At 43.9% G+C, this 20,944-nt stretch overlaps 1 protein-coding gene across 7 annotated transcripts in view; it reads right to left on the bottom strand.

Annotated features, from left to right (window-relative positions):
• Positions 1 to 20,944, bottom strand: part of ehmt2 (euchromatic histone-lysine N-methyltransferase 2) — an 85,212-nt gene that overhangs the window by 37,543 nt on the left and 26,725 nt on the right. For all 7 annotated transcript variants that reach the window (XM_048616548.1, XM_048616551.1, XM_048616550.1 and 4 more), the window contains 6 exons: positions 17,420 to 17,533; positions 15,897 to 16,042; positions 9,026 to 9,169; positions 3,208 to 3,434; positions 2,198 to 2,380; positions 963 to 1,045 (listed from right to left, as the gene is read on the bottom strand). In XM_048616548.1, coding sequence (XP_048472505.1) covers positions 963 to 1,045; positions 2,198 to 2,380; positions 3,208 to 3,434; positions 9,026 to 9,169; positions 15,897 to 16,042; positions 17,420 to 17,533 — 897 coding nt within the window. The remainder of the gene's footprint in view (positions 1 to 962; positions 1,046 to 2,197; positions 2,381 to 3,207; positions 3,435 to 9,025; positions 9,170 to 15,896; positions 16,043 to 17,419; positions 17,534 to 20,944) is intronic.

Here is a 20,944-nt window from a genome sequence, read left to right on the forward strand (position 1 = left end):
GCTTTCTTGAGTTCCCTCCTGCACTTCTAGTATTCATCTATCGTAACTCAGAAAAGGAAACTGGATAAATGCTTGAAGTAAGAAATTTACAGGGTTGCACGGAAAGATCAGAGCAGCTGAATGCATTTGTGAAAACCAGAGATGTGATGTAGCAATGCGCTAGTAATCTAGTGGCCTAAGGTTCAAATTCCACCATGGCAACTCGTGGAATCTGAACTAAATTGACCGTTCTTCAAAAATAAAATGTATTTTGTTAAATCTTTTCATTTTCCACTTGCCAGGGTCTTCAACAAAGTACCAACGTAAGAAAAGCAACGTTTTACAGTTTATGAGAAGAGAGTTAATTGATTGGCGAATGGTCTCCATTTGCTAGAGGCTTTGCCATTGAGATTGTTAAACAATGGCTAATAGCACTTCCTTCTCATACAGTATATAAAGCTGGTCTCCTTGCATTGGCATTCCTACAAATATCCTGATTAGCTCCAGTAAAAATCTTGGACAAAACTGTGTCTTTTCAGCAATATTCAAGTTCTGTACCACCAAACAACTACTCAAAACGAGTTAATAAAATCAATCATTTAAAAGAGAAAACGACAAGTGAAAAGTGTTTCTCAGTAGTGGTGACCGTAAGTGGAGGACCATTTAAGTGGAGGAAATCTGCCATCCTTGTCTGACCTGACCTATATTCGCTTCCATATCTACAGGAACGCGGTCGAATCTAATCTGCCTCCACAGGTGATTAAAAGACAGTCAACGACTGCCTTGCCAGCAGTGTCAACAGAAAAAAGAAAGAACACTTTACCAAAGGGCCAGTTGGTCTCCTGTGTTATATTTTCTGTGAGAACGTATATGTTCCTGGTGTACGCCAGCCCTCACCCCCCGCCCCCGCTTCAATCTCTCAAAGCTGTCACTGCAGACACTGCTTGCGTGCAAAAAAAAGCCAAAAGGCCAAATGCGCTTACGCAGCATGAGCAGCACTTTCTGCAGTTCCCCCTGCTTGGCCCAGAGGTATAGCTGCCGTGGGTGAAATCGCAGTTTTTTCCGCCTGTGAGGGGACAGAGAGAGGTAGATTGAACGCTCCAAATAAAATCCAGTCACACAAACAACATCAACATCGCACATCAGAGAACACAACACCATCCCCTCAAACACTCATGAAGACTTTCGAACCTGCATCAGACTTCCCTTGCCCTGTCAATGGGGATTGAGCAATGTTAAGCAAGTGAAGGCAATGTCAGGCTGGAGCTGGAGGGAGAGCTGTGCCATGACAGGCCACCTCAGTCAAGGCTGGGCTGGGATATTCTGCTTCATGTCTACAAGGGAGAAATCGAATGGTGACCTACCGAGGTCTTTAATGCAATGAAATGATTCCTCAGAACAGAGGTAGAGAAGGTGCTTCCACTTAAAGCCAAAACTAGGGCCAGAAATCTCAATGACGTTCAATAGAGAATTCAGGAGGATCTTCTTTACCCAGAGTGCTTAGGATGTGGAAGTCACTACCATGTGGAGTGGTTCATGTGAGTAGTACAGAGCAACTGAGGGAAAGACAGATAAGACCACAAGGGCAAAAGGAACAGAAAGGTTTGCTGAAAGTTGAGTTGCCATGATGGGACTTAGGCTATGTGGAGTGTAAACATCAACTAAATGGTGCATTGGCAACACAGATTCGGCAACAGGTAGTTGTGGCATCAGTAGCTCAGATGTAACTTAGGCACAGCACCAGCAGGTGCGGCACCACCAGCTCAGGTACAGCATGGGGAGGAGGAGTGCATGGGTGAAGCACCAGCAGTAGTGACATGGACAATTCAGGTACAGCACCAACAGCTCAGGTGCATCTTAGGCACAGCACTGCCAAGTACAACACCAACAGCTCAGGTGTACTACTGAAGGGCACCAGTAAAGCATTGGCAACTGGCAGCTCAGGTATGGCACTGGCAGTTGAGATACAGCAGCAGCTACAGCACTGGAAATTCAGGTACAGCACTAGCACGTGAAATACTGACTCTCAGATGCGGCATTGGCAGGTGCTGCACAGTCACTGCCACAGTCCACACGTACTCACAGTCAGAAATAAGAGGCGCAAAGTTTCTTTCTCTTTAAGCTCTGTTACCTTTGGATCGAAAAATATATAAGTGTGCTCGCAGTCAGGCACCCCATTTTTAAAAGAGTAAATACCCTGCCCAGAGCTCCCACTTACCTCTCAGCTTGCTGGAGAACCAACCCTTTCTCCAGAGCCTCTCTGCCAGGCCCAGGTGGAAGTCCAACAGCTGACAGTGTTCTGCCGGACGGCAGGACGATGGACGGGCCCGAGCTGTCGATACTGTCTGCTGGGGGCTCCAGGCTCGATTTCTTTGCTTCTCCATTCCCACTCATCCTAGCACTTTAGAGGAAAAAAAGGGAATTACAAAGGCTTTCAGCAGGGAAGTTGTAACTTTAGCTAGTCCTAACCCAGAGCAAGAGCTTGGCAGAGTTTGACTCCAATATTACACAGTGTTTCACACTGGATACAGAAACACAGTTCACAGAAACAATTAAAGCAATTCCAATTGTACCTTTTCTCATAATACATCAATAGCAATCGTCATTTATGTAGTACCCTTAACTCAGTAAAATGCCCTTAAGTGCTTCAGTGAACCACACAAGGATACAATTAACAAGTGACCAAAAACGTAGTTAAAGTGATAAGTTATAAGGAGCAAAGAGCAAGCTAGAAAGAGAACAGACGGCGGAGGAAGAGAGAGAACAGACAGTGGGGGAAGAGACACACACACACAGGGAACAAGAGGGAATGAGAACAGAGAGAGATGGGGAGAGAGAGAGACAGAGACAGAGACATGGAGATAGAGACAGAGACAGTGAGTGAGAACACTAGGATTGGAGTAGCACCGATGTCTAGGCAGGCTGTCTAGGTGAAGGATGCTACAGAGATAGGAATGAACAAAGTCAAGGAGAAGTTTGGAAACAACCGGAAAGTTGAAATGAATGCATTGATGGCCTAGGGAGCCAGTGTAGGTGAACAAGCAGAATGGGACTTGTTGCACGCCTGGAGTTTTGGCTGACCTCTGGCTATGACATGGTAAAACATCTGGGGACCAGGTGATGATTAATGAATAGCATTTCGTGTGCGTTAGTGTAAATCCGACTCCCCCTTCACATAGAGCTGTCATCATTCACAGCTCAGTATCCAATAACCCTGCTCCTGCTCACCTGGCATGTGTGGTGTCAGCTCTGCCATTCATCAGGTGTTCCTGACTGGGTGGTGCTGGGACCGGCACCATGCTGGACGTGTCTGCTTTAGCCACGGTGATCTCCTGCGCTTCCGAAGCATCCTCCCCACAGTGTGGGCAGAAAATCATCCCATTCAGCTGGGAGACGCAGCTCTTGTGAAAACGGTGAGTGATCCTGAAGTCCGGGTGACACTCCAGAAACGATCCCTGTAAACAGCCCAAAATAAGCCTCACGCACACACACACCATGCAAATAGCACAGCTGACCACTCACATCAAGTACCATGGGAAGTCGCAGATAAACTGAGCTGCAGGAAAAATAAATCTTAAAAGATTATTTTGTTCGCTATAGTGGAACGAACTAATCAGTGCATGGTAACTGGATTTCAGACATGCAAAGGTGTTGCAAATTTGAGGTTCATAAGGATGTTATGTCTGGGACTGTCTCTTTAATTTAAGGTAAAATGGAGGAATGAGAAGGCGCACTACACCTATTCTGAATTCTACCTGATAATACTGTAAGCTGGGGTGGCTTGGGGTCTAAAGATTAGAGAAGAACACAGGTTATTTTCACTGGTAAGGAGGTATGAGCTAATCACACCTGTGAACAACGAACAAAGGGAGCGTAATGATGGTAGGTAAACTGAGAGACTCCACATCTCAAAGGAGGTGTTAAAACATCATCCTTTATTCATTCACGGGATGAGGGTGTCACTGGTTAGGCAGCATTTATTGCCCGTCCCTAATTGCCCAGAGGGCAGTTAAGAGTCAACCACATTGCTGTGGGTCTGGAGTCACATGTAGGTCGGACCAGGTAAGGATGGCAGTTTCCTTCCTTAAAGGACATTAGTGAACGAGGTGGATTTTTCTGACAATCGACAATGGATTCACGGTCATCACTGGATTCTTAATTCCAGATTTTTATTGAATTCAAATTCCACCATCTGCCATCGTGGGATTTAAATCCCTGATCCCCAGAACATTATCTGGGTCTCTGGATTAACAGTCCAGTGATAATACCACTAGGCCATCACCTCCCCATTATTTGTAAATGCTTATAATATAAATTTCATTTGAAAATACAGTGGAGTTGATGGTCTGGAGGACAGCTAATTAGCATTTCTACTGGATACAAGGCCCATGTAATTTATAGTACCATGGAGGTGGGCTTCGAGCAGGGAGGAGTCTATTACAGGTTTTCCTGAAATATCACTGACAGGATCAATCAGCATGAATTTGAGAGAGTACAGAGGGATTGAGACCGAATATCTCTATTCACTAAGCAGAACACAGATGGGAGTTCACTGTCAAATTGAAGATACGGATTTGAGAGGCTTTAAATGAAATAGGAATTGCTAGCTTTGATGAGAAGGTAGAACCTCATTCCTCACCATAAAGGTCAATTCAGAGATTAGCAATTTCCCGGTTAGGAAAGGAAAACAAAGAAAGCAAGTCCTTGGGAGCTAACAACCACTTTGGACTAGTTCCTGAAGAATGAAATGTCCATTTAATGAGCAGATTAAAGTATCAATCTGGAAGGAAATTTTTGGTAGTTTAGGAAGATAATGTGAAACTATCTTGCAGTTCAGGGCATAAACTGCCTGCTGAAACAGTGCAGAGTCAATGTTGCTTTTGTTCATTACAGTAAATATCTTAACACTTGAAATTGTGCCCTGTGATCTTTTGAGTCAGTTACTAGAAGTCTGACCAAAACTGTTTAAAACTATCAGTCACTACAGGATTTAACAAAAAGTGTAAGAACTAGGTCAAAAAAACCTGCTCCATCATTCAAGAATACTGTGGCTAATCTTCCACATCAATTCACCCACAAAATAATTAAAGGGTGGACAGTGTAAATTCAGGCAGAATGTTTCCCCTGGCTGGAGAGTCCAGAGGCAAGGGACACAATTTAAAAATAAGGCGGAGGCCATTTGATGAGCATTTTTTTTTTAGTCAGAGAATTGTGAATCTTTGGAATTGTCTGCTAGAGGCCTGTGGAGGCTTAGTATTTGAGTATATTTCAAGCCAAGGTTGATCAATTTTTGATTATCAACGGCATAAAGGGCTATGGGGATGGTGTGGATAAGAGGAAGTGAAGTGTTTGTTCAGCCATGATGTTATTAAATGGTAGAACAGGCTTGATCCTAAAAACGCCTACTCCTGTTCCTGTGTTTGCTATACTAATGAATACTCAAATTCACATATATTTTGTCCTTTTGGCTCTCAATCTCACTCTTGATTATCAGAGCTGGCACAGGAATGATGGGCCAAATGGTGTCCTCCTCTTCTGTATTATCAGCTGCATTAACACCACACAATTGCCAGACAATGACCATTTTCAACAAATCTAACCGCAACTTGCCATCAAATGGTGAATGTCCCACTATCAACATCCTGGTGATTACCATTGATCTTGACTGGTTATATAAATAGGGTCATACAGCATGGATACAGACCCTTCAGTCCAACTCATCCATGCCAAAACTTGAACACATGCATTGGAAGGTTCAAGAACAGCTTCTTCCCTGCAGTTATTAGACTGTTGAATGGATTCTCTAATGTCAAATAATGCTGATCTTGCTAATGTAGATCTTGCTTAGCGCATGTCCTGTGCAATGTAACTTGTATGCCCGTCTAGTTTTTGTTTTCACCCTATGATCCGTGTGTCCTTGCTTACTATGATCTGCCTGTACGGCTTGTAAACAAAGCCTTTCATTGTACTTAGGTACATGTGACAATAAATCAAATCAAATCAAACCAAACCTACTAAGTTTCCCAAAGTAAACTAGTCCCACTTGCCTAAGTTAGGTCCGTATCCCTCTAAAATTTTCCCATTCATGTTTCTGTTGTAACTGTACTGGATTCTACCACTTCCACATACAAAGCACCCTCCGTGTGAAAAAGATGCCGTTCAGGTCCCTTTTAAATCTTTCTCGTCTCACCTTAAAAATATCCCCCCCCATTTTGAATTCCCTTGCCCTAAGGAAAAGACGTTTGTTTTTCACTTTATCTATAACCTTCATGATTTTATAAACATCTATAAGGTCACCCCTCAATCTCCAATACTCCAATGAGCAAAGTCCCAGCCTATGCAGCCTATCCTTACAACTCAAGCCCTTCAGTCCCGGCAACATCCTGGTAAACCTTTCCTCAACCCTCTACAATTTAACCATATCCTTCTTACAGCAGGGTTACCAGAACTGTACTCAATACTCCGAAAGTGGCCTCACCAACGTTCTGTGCAACCTTAAAATGATGTCCCAACTCCTGCACTCAGTGGTCTGAGTAATGAAGGCAAACATGTTGAACACCTCCTTAACCACCGTCGACCTGTGATGCAACTTTCAAGGCACTATGTACCTGAACCCCAGATCTCTGTTCTTGACAACACTACCCAGGGCCCTAGTCTTAAATGTATAAGTCCTGCCCTTGTTTGTTTTTCCAAAATGCAATATCTCGCATTTATCAAAATTAAATGACATCTGTCATTCCTCAGCCATTTGCCCAATTGATCAAAATCCCTTTGTAATCTTAGATAACCTTTGACTATACTGCCAGTTTTTGGTATCATTCGCAAACATACTAACCATGACTCCTAAATTTTTATCCAAATTGTTTATAGAAATTACAAACAAAAGTGGACCCAGTACTGATCCCTGTAGAACACCACCACCCTCTCTCCCCTACGGTCAAGTCAATTTGGTATCCAATTGGCAAGCTCTAACTGAATCCCATGTGATCTAACTTTACTAGTTAGTCTACAAGCAGAACCTTGTTCAAAGGCTTTACTAAAGTCCATGTAGACAATTTCTACTGGTTTGCCCTCAATCATTTTGGTAATGTCACCAGGGATGTGTAGATTAGGTGGTTTGGCCATGGGAAAAGTAGGGTTACAGGTTAGCGGGAATGAGTCAGTAGGAACTGGTTGGGCCGAATGGCCTGTTCCCACACAGCATATAAAAAAAAGCCTCAAAAATTTCAATCAAGTTAGCGAGACACAGTTTCCCACAGACAAAGCCATGCCGACTATCCCTAAACAGTCCTTGCCTCTCCAAATGCATGTAAATCCTACCTCACAGAATCCCCTCCAACAACTTACTCACCACAGATGTCAAACTCACAGGTCTCTAGTTCCCAAGCTTTTCCTTAAGAAGTCTTTCTTTATTAAAGGCACAACATTAACCACCCTACAGTCCTCTGGCACCTCACCTGCGGCTGTAGATGACACAAATATCTCTAGGCGCCCCGGAATTTCTTCCCTAACTTCCACAACGTCCTGGGGTACACTTGATCAGGTCCTGAAGATTAATCCACTGTTATGTTTTTTAAAGACCTCCAGCAAGTCTTCTTCTGTAATGTGGACTGTTTTCAAGACATCAATATTTGTTTCACCTAGTTCCCTAGCCTCCATTTCATTTTCCACAGTAAAAATTGACACAAAATATTTCACAGAATCCCTACAGTGTGGACACAGGCCATTTGGCCTAAGAAGTCCACAATGACCCTCTGAACAGCATCCCACCCAGACCCATCTCCCTACCCTTTCCCTGTAACCCTACATTTCCCATGGCTAACGCACCTAACCTATTCATTCCTGAACACTATGGGCAATTTAGCATGGCCAATCCACCCAATCTGCACATCTTTGGACTGTGAAAGGACACCACAGCACACAATGGAAACCCACGCAGATACAGGCAGAACATGCAAACTTGACACAGACAGTTGCCCAAGGGTGGAACTGAACCTGGGTCCCTTGTACTGTGAGACAGCAGCGCTAACCACTGAGCCACCGTGTTTAGTATCTCTCCCAACTCCTGTAGTTCCACACATAGACGACCTCATTAAACTTTAAGGAGCCCTATTCTGTCCCTAGTTGCTCTTTTGTTCTTAATGTACTTGTAGAATCTCTTTGAATACTGTGGCCACTGAAGCATGTCAGAGGCTAGGAATTCAGCAGCAAGGAACTCACCTCCAGACTCCCCAAAACCTGCCTACCACCGACAAGTTAGGAAGGTGATGGAATACTGCCCACTCGCCTGGATGAGTGCAGTTCCAAAAACACTCAAGAAGCTTTACATTTGCTAGGATAAAGCAGACTGTATCACTGGTACCACATCCTCTGACATTTACTACCTCCACCACCAATGCACAGTCGCAGCAGTGCATATCACCTATAACATACATTGCAGAAATTCAACCGGAATCCTTGGAATGCACCTTCTAAACTCAGGACCACTACCAGATAGAAGGACATACGTAGCAGATACATGAAGACACCACCATCTACAAGTTTGCCTCCAAGTCACTCACCATCCTGACTTGGAAATATAGCACCATTCATTCAGAATTACTGGGTCAAAATCCTGGAATTCCCTCCCTTTATGGCATCGTGGTTCTACCTATAGAGTATATATTGCAGCAGTTCAGGAAGGCAGCTTCACCACCACCTTCTCAAGCAAATCTAGCAATGGGCAATAAATGCTGGCCCAGCTAGCGATGCCCACATCCGATGAATGAAATGGCCTTTTTCAAAAAAATTCAAAAATTGAAAATCATAAAACCTTGATGTTATGTGGTTAAGATCATCAACAAATTACAGCACAGGTTTCTAACTTCAGAACTAAAACTTAACTCTGTTAAAATTAAGTACTAGTACTTAGAAATGCTGTCAATTTAGTTACAGAATTGCAAATTCTCAGGATCCATTACATTACTTTCATTAGGATTTACCCAAGGCCTCCCTCATCTAGTTTGGATAACAAAATGTTGCTTGGCTCAGGGATCCAGGATCTTACCGCTGTACAGAAGTAGCCACAGCCCGGGCAGCAATGGTGTTTCACCATTCGAGCCCTGTGTACTTCACACAGGACCATCAGCGGCACTCGACTGGATGGTCTCATCGTCTCACATTTGGTGATGTTGTTACTGCAGCCGCTCAGCTGGGGAGATAGAAAAGCGGCAGCAAACTGTAAATCTTGCCATTCCCCTTATAAGCAATCATCAAATACAGCCATTCTCCCTATTAAACAAGGCACCCGATAAAACTCCTCACAAGATCATACTCACCAAAATTGAAGCTCATGGAATCAAAGACTGGTTTGGAAACTGGTTGAATGAAAGGAAATGCAGTAGGAATGACAAATACTTGTAATGGCAGGATATAATTAATGGTGCCCGAAGGATCTTTGGTGGACCTTCACCGTGTTTATTAATAACAGAGATTTGCTATTCCCCTGACTGACAAGCTTGGTATCATCTACACATTTTGAAATTTTACTCTGCATTTCAGAATCCAAGTCAATTAGAATCATAGAACATAGAACATAGAACATTACAGCGCAGTACAGGCCCTTCAGCCCTCGATGTTGCGCCGACCTGTGAAACCAATCTGAAGCCCATCTAACCTAAACTATTCCATTATCATCCATATGTTTATCCAATGACCATTTAAATGCCCTTAAAGTGGGTGAGTCTACTATTTTTGCAGACAGGGCATTCCACGCCCTTACTACTCTGAGTAAAGAACCTACCTCTGACATCTGTCCTATATCTATCGCCCCTCAATTTAAAACTATGTCCCCTCATGCTAGCCATCACCATCCGAGGAAAAAGGCTCCCACTGTCCACCCTATCTAATCCTCTGATCATCTTGTATGTCTCTATCAAGTCACCTCTTAACCTTCTTCTCTCTAACGAAAACAGCCTCAAGACCCTCAGCCTTTCCTCATAAGACCTTCCCTCCATACCAGGCAACATCCTGGTAAATCTCCTCTGCACCCTTTCCAATGCTTCCACATCCTTCCTATAATGCGGTGACCAGAACTGTACGCAATACTCCAAGTGCGGCCGCACCAGAGTTTTGTACAGCTGCAACATGACCTCATGGCTCCGAAACTCAATCCCTCTACCAATAAAACCTAACATACTGTACGCCTTCTTAACAACGCTATCAACCTGGGTGGCAACTTTCAGTGATCTATGCACATGGACACAGAGATCTTTCTGCTCATCCACACTACCAAGAATCTTACCATTAGCCCAGTACTCTGTATTCCTGTTACTCCTTCCAAAGTGAATCACCTCACACTTTTCCGCATTAAACTCCATTTGCCACCTCTCAGCCCAGCTCTGCAGCTTACCCATGTCCCTCTGTAACCTGCAACATCCTTCCACACTATCCACAACTCCACCAACTTTGGTGTCATCCACAAATTTACTAACTCATCCTTCTACGCCCTCATCCAGGTCATTTATAAAAATGACAAACAGCAGTGGCCCCAAAACAGATCCTTGAGGTACACCACTAGTAACTGAACTCCAGGATGAACATTTCCCATCAACCACCACCCTCTGTCTTCTTACAGCTAGCCAATTTCTGATCCAAACCGCTAAATCACCCTCAATCCCATGCCTCCGTATTTTCTGCAATAGCCTACCGTGGGGAACCTTATCAAGCGCTTTACTGAAATCCAAATAAACCACATCAACCACTTTACCCTCATCCACCTGTTTGGTCACCTTCTCAAAGAACTCAATAAGGTTTGTGAGGCACGACCTACCCTTCACAAAACCGTGTTGACTATCCCTAATCAAATTATTCCTTTCTAGATGATTATAAATCCTATGTCTTATAATCCTTTCCAACACTTTACCCACAACCGAAGTAAGGCTCACTGGTCTATAATTACCAGGGTTGTCTCTACTCCCCTTCTGGAACAAGGGGACAACATTTGCTAGTCTCCAGTCTTCTGGCACTATTCCTGAAGACAATGATGACATAAAGAATCATACAGCACTGCAACAGACCCTTCGGTCCAACTTGTTCATGCCGACCAGATATCCTAAATAAATCTAGATATGGAACACCTAGTCAACAGGAAGAAAGAAGCTTACTTAAGGTTGAGGAAGCAAGGATCGGACTGGGCTCTAGAGGTCTACAAGGTAGCCAGGAAGAAACTGAAGAATAGACTTAGGAGAGCTAGAAGGAGGTATGAGAAAACCTTGGTGGGTCGGATTAAGGAAAACCCCAAGGCGTTCTATGCTTATGTGAGGAACAAGAGGATGGCCAGAGTGAGGGTAGGGCCAATCAGGGATAGTGGAGGGAGCTTGTGCGCGGACTCAGAGGAGGTAAGGGAGGTCCTTAATGAATACTTTGCTTCAGTATTCACCTGTGAGAGGGACCTTGACAGCATGAAACAGGCGGATATGCTCGAACAGGTTGATGTTAGGAAGGAGGATGTGCTAGAAATTTTCAGAAACACGAGGATAGATAAGTCCCCTGGGACAGACGGGATATACCCAAGCTTCCTACGGGAAGCGAGGGAAGAGATTGCTGCTCCTTTGGCAATGATCTTTGCGTCCTCACTATCCACTGGAGTAGTACCAGAAGATTGGAGGGTGGCAAATGTCATTCCTTTGTTCAAGAAAGGGAATAGGGATTATCCTGGAAATTACAGACCAGTCAGTCTTACTTCTGTGGTGGGCAAATTATTGGACAGGATTCTGAAAGATAGTATTTATGATTATTTGGAAAATCACAGTTTGATTAGAAATAGTCAGCATGGCTTTGAGAGGGGAAGGTCATGCCTCACAAGCCTTACTAAATTCTCTGACAAAACACATCGATGAGGGTAGAGCAGTGGATGTGGTGTATATGGATTTTAGCAAGGCATTTGGTAAGGTTCCACATGGTAGGTTCATTCAGAAAGTAAGGAGGCATGTGATTCAGGGAAATTTGGCTGTCTGGATACAAAACTGGCTGTCCAATAGAAGACAGAGGGTGGCAGTAGATGGAAAGTATTCAGCCTGGAGCTTGATGACCAGTGGTGCCCTGCAGGGATTTATTCTGGGACCTCTGCTCTTTGTGATCTTTATAAATGACTTGGATGAGGAAGTGGAAGGGTGGGTTAGTAAGTTTGGCGATGACACGAAGGTTAATGGAGGGCTGTTGTAGGTTGCAACGGGACAATGACAGGATGCAGAACTGGGCAAAGAAGTGGCAGATGGAATTCAACCCAGAAAATTGTGAAGTGATTCATTTTGGAAGGTCGAATTTGAATGCAGAATACATGGTTAATGGCAAGATTCTCGGCAGTGTGGAGGAACAGAGGGATCTTGGGGTCCACATCCATAGATGCCTCAAAGTTGCTACCCAAGTTGATAGGGTTGTAAAGAAGGCGTATAGTGTGTTGGCTTTCATTGGCAGGAGAATCGAGTTTAAGAGCTGTGAGGTTATGCCACAGCTCTATAAAACTCTGGTTAGATCACACTTGGAATACATGTTCAGTTCTGGTCACCTCATTATAGGAAAGATGTGGAAGCTTTAGAGAGGGTGCAGAGGAGATTTACCAGGATGCTGCCTTGACTGGAGGGCAGGTTTTATGAGGAAAGGTTGAGGGAGCTAGGGCTTTTCTCATTGGAGCGAAGAAGGATGAGAGGTGACTTGATAGAGGTGTACAAGATGATGAGAGGCATAGATAGAATGGATAGTCAGAGACTTTTTCCCAGGGCGGAAATGACTATTACGAGGGGCCATAATTTTAAGGTGATTGGAGAAAGGTATAGAGGAGATATCAGAGGCAGGTTCTTTACACAGTGAGTGCTGGGCGTGTGGAATGCCCTGCTGGCAGTGGTAGTGGAGTCAGATACATTAGGGACATTTAAGCGACTCTTGGATAGGCACATGGAGGATAGTAAAATGTGGGGTATGCAGAGTAGATTGATTTTGGAGTAGATTTGTAGCTCAGGTTGTGGATGTTGAGGTTGGTTGGCTCGCCGAGCTGGTTTGTTGTTCCGCAGACGTTTCGTTACCGTGCTTGCTAACATCCTCAGTGCAGCCTCTGATGAAGCGTCGGCGTGTCTTCCCACCTGGTTTTTAAACTCTGGGGTCTGTTGCGATGAATTGCCTCACTTCCAGGTTTCCTCCGTAGTGGAATGTATATGGGGTCGAGTTCAATGTGTTTATTAATAGCCTGCTTTGTGGAGTGCCATGCTTCCAGGAATTCTCGTGCTTGTCTCTGCCTAGCCTGTCCCACGATCTGGGTGTTGTCCCAGTTGAAGTCATGGTTCTCCTTGTCCATGTGGATTGAGATGAGAGAGTATTGGCCGTGTCTTTTTGTAGCCAGTTGGTGTTCATGTACTCTTGTTAGTTTCCAGCGGTCGTAGAAGTCTTGTGCTGAGTTCTGATGTGTTCCTGATGTAGGGTAGTGTGATGAGTGTGTCGGGGCGTGTAGAATCTTTCTGATGCTGTTCCTGTAGTACTACGCCAAGAGGAGGAGGAATACCTCTTCCAAGTGTTCAAGGATAATGGATATCCAAAGAGCTGGGTCAGGAGATGCCTACAGAAACAGCATCAGAAAGATTCTACACGCCCCGACACACTCATCGCACTATCCTACATCAGGAACACGTCAGAACCCACCACAAGACTTCTAAGGCCGCTGGGCATCAGAGTGGCACACAAACCCACATCAACTCTACGACAAGTGCTCACCCGAACTAAAGACCCACTCCCCGCCATGGACAGGACCAATGTCATCTACAAGATCCCCTGCAGAGACTGCGAGAAACACTACGTCGGACAAACAGGAAGGAAACTAACAACAAGAGTACATGAACACCAACTGGCTACAAAAAGACACGGTCAATATTCACTCATCTCAATCCACACGGACAAGGAGAACCACGACTTCAACTGGGACAACACCAAGATCCTGGGACAGGCTAGGCAGAGACAAGCACAAGAATTCCTGGAAGCATGGCACTCCACGAAGAGGCTATTAATAAACACATTGAACTCGACCCTGTATACATTCCACTACAGAGGAAACCCGGAAGTGAGGCAATCCATCGCAACGGACCCCAGAGTTTAAAAACCAGGCGGGAAAACACACCGACGCTTCATCAGAGGCTGCACTGAGGATGTTAGCAAGCACGGTAACGTCTGCGGAATAACAAACCAGCTCGGCGAGCCAACCAACCTCAAGGGTAGATTGATCTTAGTAGGATAATAGGTCGGCACAACATCATGGGCTGAAGGGCCTGTACTGTGCTGTGCTGTACTGTCGTATGTCTATGTCTGTGTCTAGATCCATTTGCCAGTATTTGGCCCATATACCTCTAAACATTCCTCTTCATATACCATCCATATGTCTTTTAAATGCAATTGTACCAGCCTCCACCATTTCCTCTGGCAGCTCATTCCATACATGCACCACCCTCTGCATGAAAAAGTTGCCCCTTAAGCCCATTTTAAATCTTTCCTCTCACCCTAAACATATGCCCTCTAGTTTTGCACTCCCCCATCCTAGGGAAAAGACCTTGTCTATTTACCCTAACCATGCCCCTCATGATTTTATCAACCTCATACAGTACATAGCAAAAAATAGTGGTACATCACTATTGACTATCCTCCAGTCTGGTCAAATAACTATTTACCATGATTCATCGTTTTCTGTACTTCCTTTTTTTAATACAGCCAATTGGCCCACCAATTCCACCAGACTTTGTTTAACCTTAAATTTGTTTAACCTTAATTTGGTTACAGAAGAACACACGAGAGGGGGAGAAGGTGGCCTCGAGCCTGTTCTGCCATTCAATAAAATCATGTCTGACCTGACTGTGGCCTTAATTCCACATGGTCTCTGCCGATAACCTTTAACTCTCTAATGCATCATACATTTCTGTCTATGCCTTAAAAATATTTAATAACCCTACCTGCACTGTATTCTCAGGAAGATGGCTTGAAAGACTCTCAAACTTCTGAGTAAAATATTCCATTTATCTGCATTTTAAATGGGAAATGCCTTATTTTAAACTGTGTCCCCTAGTTCCAGTCTCTCTCACAAGGGGAAAAACTCTTTCAGCACCCACCTTGTCAAGCTGCCTTGTGATCTTATAAGTCTCACTAAGATCACCTCTGATTCTCCTAAACTATAATGGATACAGGCCCAGCTTGTCCAATCTCTCCTCAAAAGATACTCTTCCAACTCAAGTATGAGTCAAGTGAACATTCATTGAGCTGCTTCTAATTCATTAACATCTTTCCTTAAATAAGGAGATCAAAACTGTAAATTCCAGTTACAATATTACCATCACCCTGTACAACTGTAGCTAATCATCCTGACTTTTATATCCAATCCCTATGCAGTAAATGATAACATTGCACTTGCTGACATGGTACTTTGCCACACGGTTTTTTGTAGTCTATTGAGACAACATCCATTGCTTTCCCATTATCAACCTTCTTGTGACTTCATCCAAAGATTCCGCTCCCCCACCCAACTAAATTTCTTTAGCAAGGTGGGATGCAAGTAACCAAACAGAACTTATCCATTTAAACACTTTGCAGTACATTCTTATCAATTTTCACCCCACCCTACATCTCACCCACACTTCTTTTTCATCAGCACCTATTCCTTAACAAATAGTGATACAAAGTACTTGTTAGCATTCAAGCCCCGCCTGTGCCTGTAAGTGTACCTCTCTCTTTTTGCCCCTGATAGGCCCTACGCTACCTTTTCATAACTGCTTGCTAATTGAATGTCAGTGGAAAACCTCTGGTGGGCGAGTTAAAATCAGTTCTAAAGGATGGATGGTAAGGTTAGGTTTTCCTGCTCCTGGTCTGCAGAGTGGTCAGTCTGCGGCAGCCACGTCCAACCCTCTCACCTGTCCGTCGGTGCTTTCAGTCGCCATGCACTTGTTGTTGGAGAGCTCGGTGATGCGGTCAATCTTTGGCGCCTCCATTCGGCAGCTGCACAGTGGCAGCTCCTCAAATCTGTCCGTCTCCATGGAGCTGGCATCATTGGATACTCCTGGAGGAGTAAGGTGGAGAGTTTAACGGGTCTACATCGAAGGAGTTCAAATTACAACACAGGAAGGAAAAACATGTGGAGGGACAGAGGATGGGAAGACAAGTGGAGGTTGTGAGAGAGGAGATCATGTTGGTGGTGACGATTGGTGTGATGATAACACCAAGGGTGGAGCTGAGGGATTGGGAAGGGACAAGCCGTCTGACTGCTAATAGGGAAGGGAAATTGGGAGCATGCTGTGATGGGGAGAGGGAATAAGAGAAAAGAGATAAAATGATTCTCCTTTAAGAGAGCCATTCTTTGCTTCATGAGGTGGGATTCAACTCTTTGTTGGCCCAAGAATAAAGCCCATTTACAGAACGTAATGACAGCAATACAGGACAAGGGAACAGGTTAAGACAGCAGCCCTGTGGAGACCTGGAATCTGGAACCCTCAATTTTAAAACAAATTCACTTATGGGGCATGTGCGTCATTATCTGGGCCAGCATTTATGGCTCACCACAAGATGCCCTTGAGAAGGTTGCCTTCTTGAACCGCTGTAGTCCATGTGCTTACATAGATCTTACAGAAGGAGATCTAGGATTTTGACCCAGTGACATTGAAGCATTAGTGCTATATTTCCAAGTCATTACGGTCAGCTACTTGGAGGCAAACGTCCATGTGTGGCATTCCCATGTATCTGCTGTCTTTGTCCTTCTAGATGGTAGTCATCATGTACTTGCACACTGCTGCTGCTGACTGTCAGTGGGGGGAGGGAATGAATTAATGTGCTTGCGGTGCCAATCAAGCAGGCTGCTTTTTCTGGATGATGTCAAGCATCACGAATGTCGCTGGAGCTAGACATGTCCAAGCAAGTGGAAAGTATTCTATCACACTCCTCCTGACTTGCGCCTTGTAGATGGTGACAGGCTTTGGCAAGTGAGTTATTTGTTGCAGGATTCCTAACCTCTCACTTGCCCTTGTGGTCATAGTATTTATATGGATAGTCCAGTTCAGTTTCTGGTCAATGATAACTGTCAGGATGTTTACAGTGGGGGAATGAGCAATGGGAATGTTACTGAATGTCAAGGGACATTGATTAAATTCTCTCTTGTTGAAGATGGTCAGCGCCTGGCATTTGTGTGGCATGAACGCAACTGTTACTGAGTATTCTGTTTAGCTTGTAAATATAATTTTCACCCATATTTCAAGGCCAATTCTCATTTGCCAGATGGGAGTTTTAACCCTGAAGGTCAAAGGTCAGTGCAAACCACACTCCGCACCGCACCACACAACACCCCCCCACCCAACTATAAACACATTCTAAAGAGCAACAAGCTTCCTACTGAAGCAAAATGAATGCAGGAGTGTATCAGACAGAGCATGAACTGGACACTTACCTGTTGGCTGCGGGGAAAGGCTGCCCTCATTGGGAAGCTCCAGAGACCCCAGGGGGACTTCTGTGTATTCGCTCTGTGCCTGATTCCCTCCTCCTCCTCCTGAAGAATTCATCACTTCACCAAACGCAAAAGAAACAGAGGAGACTGTGTTCAAACCAAGGTAAATATGGTATCCTCAGCCACATCCAAGGATTACAGCTTAGTGAACATAGCTACGGTACAGGACATGAACCAGATTCGATGGCAGTTCAGCAGCCTTGGAGGCTGGGTTGGTACAAGGGCTTCAGGCGTGAAGAAAAATATCTATGGTAACATTGAACATCTGGTTGTGTACATAAAAATGGTTACACCAAAAGGCATTGTAGAAAAAGTTGTCAAGGTCCAAGAGTGTCAACAGGCCCTGACACTAACCACTTCATTATTGGTTCTGAAAGTACAATTGTAGTTTTTCATGTTTTGTCCAGGTTTTCAGTTGTAATACAGTCAGGAAAAGCTAAATACAGGATGTTGGTGAGGCCACATTTGGAGTACCGTGTACAGTTCTGGTCACCGTGCTATAGGATGGATATTATTAAATTGGAAATGGTGCAGAAAAGATTTACAAGGATGTTACCAGGACTGGAGGGTTTGAGTTGACTGGAGGCTGGACCTTTACCCCTGGAGCGTAGGAGGCTGAGGGGGGACCTCATAGAGGTTTATAAAATCATGAGGGGCATAGATAAGGTGAACAAAGATCTTTTCTCTAGGAGAGGGGAGTTCAAAACTAGCTAGGGTTGTGGATGAAGTTGTAGACATGCTCGCCGAGCTGAGGACATAGGTTTAAATGAGAGGGGAATGATTTAAAGGGGACCTGAGGGGCAACTTTTTCCAGATGTGGTGCGTGTATGGAATGAACTGCCAGATGAAGTGATAGATGCAGGTATAGTTGTAACTTTTAAAAGACAAATGGACAGGTACATGAATAGGAAAGGTTTAGAGGAATATGGAACTAGTTTAGTTTGGGAAATCTGGACGAGTTGGACCAAAGGGTCTTTTTCTGTGCTGTATGACTCTTCAGCTGCTTCACTCAGTCACAATTACAAATAACTCAAATTATTGTCCTGATCAATCTTGAAACCAAATCCCATTTGTTTTGAGAAAAATCATTCCTGGGGTATGAGCATTGCTGGCAGGGCCAGAATTTGTTGCCCATTCTTCATGGCCCTCAAAGTGATGATGGTGAAATGTCTTTTTGAACACAACAGAATAACTTCCTCCATCACTTCGGAGGGTAGTGTCACAAAAAGGGCATACCAAGTAAGGATGACAGATTTCCCTCCCATCTCAAAGGATGAACGTGAACCAGTCCAGTTTTTAAATTACCAATTACCATCACCACTTTTATTCCAAATTTGATTAATAAGCTGAATTTAAACTACACCAACTACTGTGGTGGGATTCAAAACTCACCTTCTTGGATCACTAAACAGGTTCTTTGGATTATTAGAACAGCAATGTAATCATTATGCTACTATATTCTATCGATCATAACAGTACTCCCACAACACTGACATCTTAAGGCTCCAATGGTTATGAGGACAGGTTAAACAAAGTAAGGGCTTATATTTTCAAGAAGTACAGGATGGTAATAGTTAATGTGATTGAAGCTTTTAGGGTATTGGTAGGGCAGACAGAAAGAAACTAGGACTATGGTTGAGGGAGTCTAGGCAGCAAAGGGAAATAACACTAAATCAGAGAGTTGGGTCATTCAACAGTGAGTTATGAAACACCTTTTCATTTAAAAACAAATGAATATTCTGTCACAATTAGCAGTAGGCCTGAAATAATCATTTTAAATTTGAGAATTTGAGATTTTACACGATAAGGATATTAAGGCAACTGGAGCTGATGCCATGAAGGCAAGAGGTGCCTGACTTCACTGAATGGCAGAACTGATTCAAATGGCTGAATGGCCTCATCCACTTCTGAAGTAAACATCAACTTGATCAAAACTTTCCATCCAAACACCAAGGCCTCACCATTTTCCAACCCAACCAGATTCAAAAGCCCCTGTGACCTTCACCCCTGGGTTACGGCAGCTGGACCTGGCTTCCCTCACTCATCTTGACCCCAAAATCTGGAAACCCCTCAGTAATGTTTCCTGAGCTTTTTGCCACTTGTCGGATGTTTTTCCCAATCAGTTCGCTCTTACTTCTAAAATCTCAGTTTCAACTGCTTGAGACAGAGGCAAAATTTTTTTTTCTCTCAGAGGGTCGTGAGTCAGTCACCTCAAAAGGTGGCAGAAGCAGAGTCTTTGAATACTTTAATGGCAGAGGTAGATAGATTCTTGAAAAACACAAGGGTGAAAAGTTATTGGAGATAGCTGAGAATCTGGAGTAATCAAATCAGTCACGGTCTTACTAAATGGTGGACCAGGCCTGAGTGCCAAGTAATTTGTATTGATTCGGATGTTTATGTATCAATTTTCTTTCAAATACTTTTGGCAGACTCAAGATTTATGACCCATTCCTAGTTGCTCTTCTGAGTGGCTGGCTCGCTAGGCTGCTTTCAAGGGGTGTGTTCAGGGTCAATCACATCCATGTATCAGGCCAGAGTGGGAGAGAACGACATGTTTCCTTCCCTAAAAGTGACATGAGTGAACCAATTGGGGTTTCTCTAACCAGCAACCTGTGACAGTTAACCTAACTTTTACTGACCTCAGAATTTTATTTTCAGAGATTCAACATCTCAAAATGCCAGGATGGGATTTAATTCCAAACTCTGTGGATTATTAGCCCTTGCAACAAAACTACTACAGCCAATGTACTGATTCTTTAATAACGATCTTCCAAGTCTGTCAATTGCAAGTTTATGCAGGAATCAGATATAGATCGTTACTCCCATGGACGTACTCCCATTCTAATACTGTAAGTAGAGATTCTTGAATGGGTAGTAATGAAAACATTTTTATATTGGCTGACAATCAGTTGATCATAAGGCTGAGATGACTGCTACAACGCTTTCATATTATTTCATAATCAGCGACCGATTCTTGTGAGAGCATCAACTCTCAGACTCCAACAGTTCAAGAAGACAGCCCACTTTCAGGGTAGATGGTTGTGAATAGCCCAGGATTTGGAGACAAGGGTTCAAAACTCAGAACAGCAGCAGGCAGCATTAGAATTAAATTAACAAAATAAAAAGGCATTGAAAGTTGCCAAGAGGAGTCACGTTGGACTCCAAACATTATCTCTTGATTCTCTCTGCTGATGCTGCCACACTTAAATTCCTCAAGCATCTTCTGTTTTTATTTCAAATCTCCAGCACTCTCAGTACTTTGCTTTTATTTGAGTGGGATACCCTTGGATATTGGGTGTGGACAACAGTGGGCTATTAGACAATCAGATGGCTAGGCAGCACACCAGCAATGAACTGTCATCCTCACGAGATGCCCATACACACACAGAGAAGAAGCCACCATCAGCAGTCAGAAGCAGGGTCCCCAGTTGGTTACTCTTTTTTTCTAACTCGGGAGCATAAAGGCTT

This window comes from Rhincodon typus, chromosome 35 (assembly GCF_021869965.1).
Source record: "Rhincodon typus isolate 14 chromosome 35, sRhiTyp1.1, whole genome shotgun sequence".
Lineage (NCBI taxonomy): Eukaryota > Metazoa > Chordata > Chondrichthyes > Orectolobiformes > Rhincodontidae > Rhincodon > Rhincodon typus.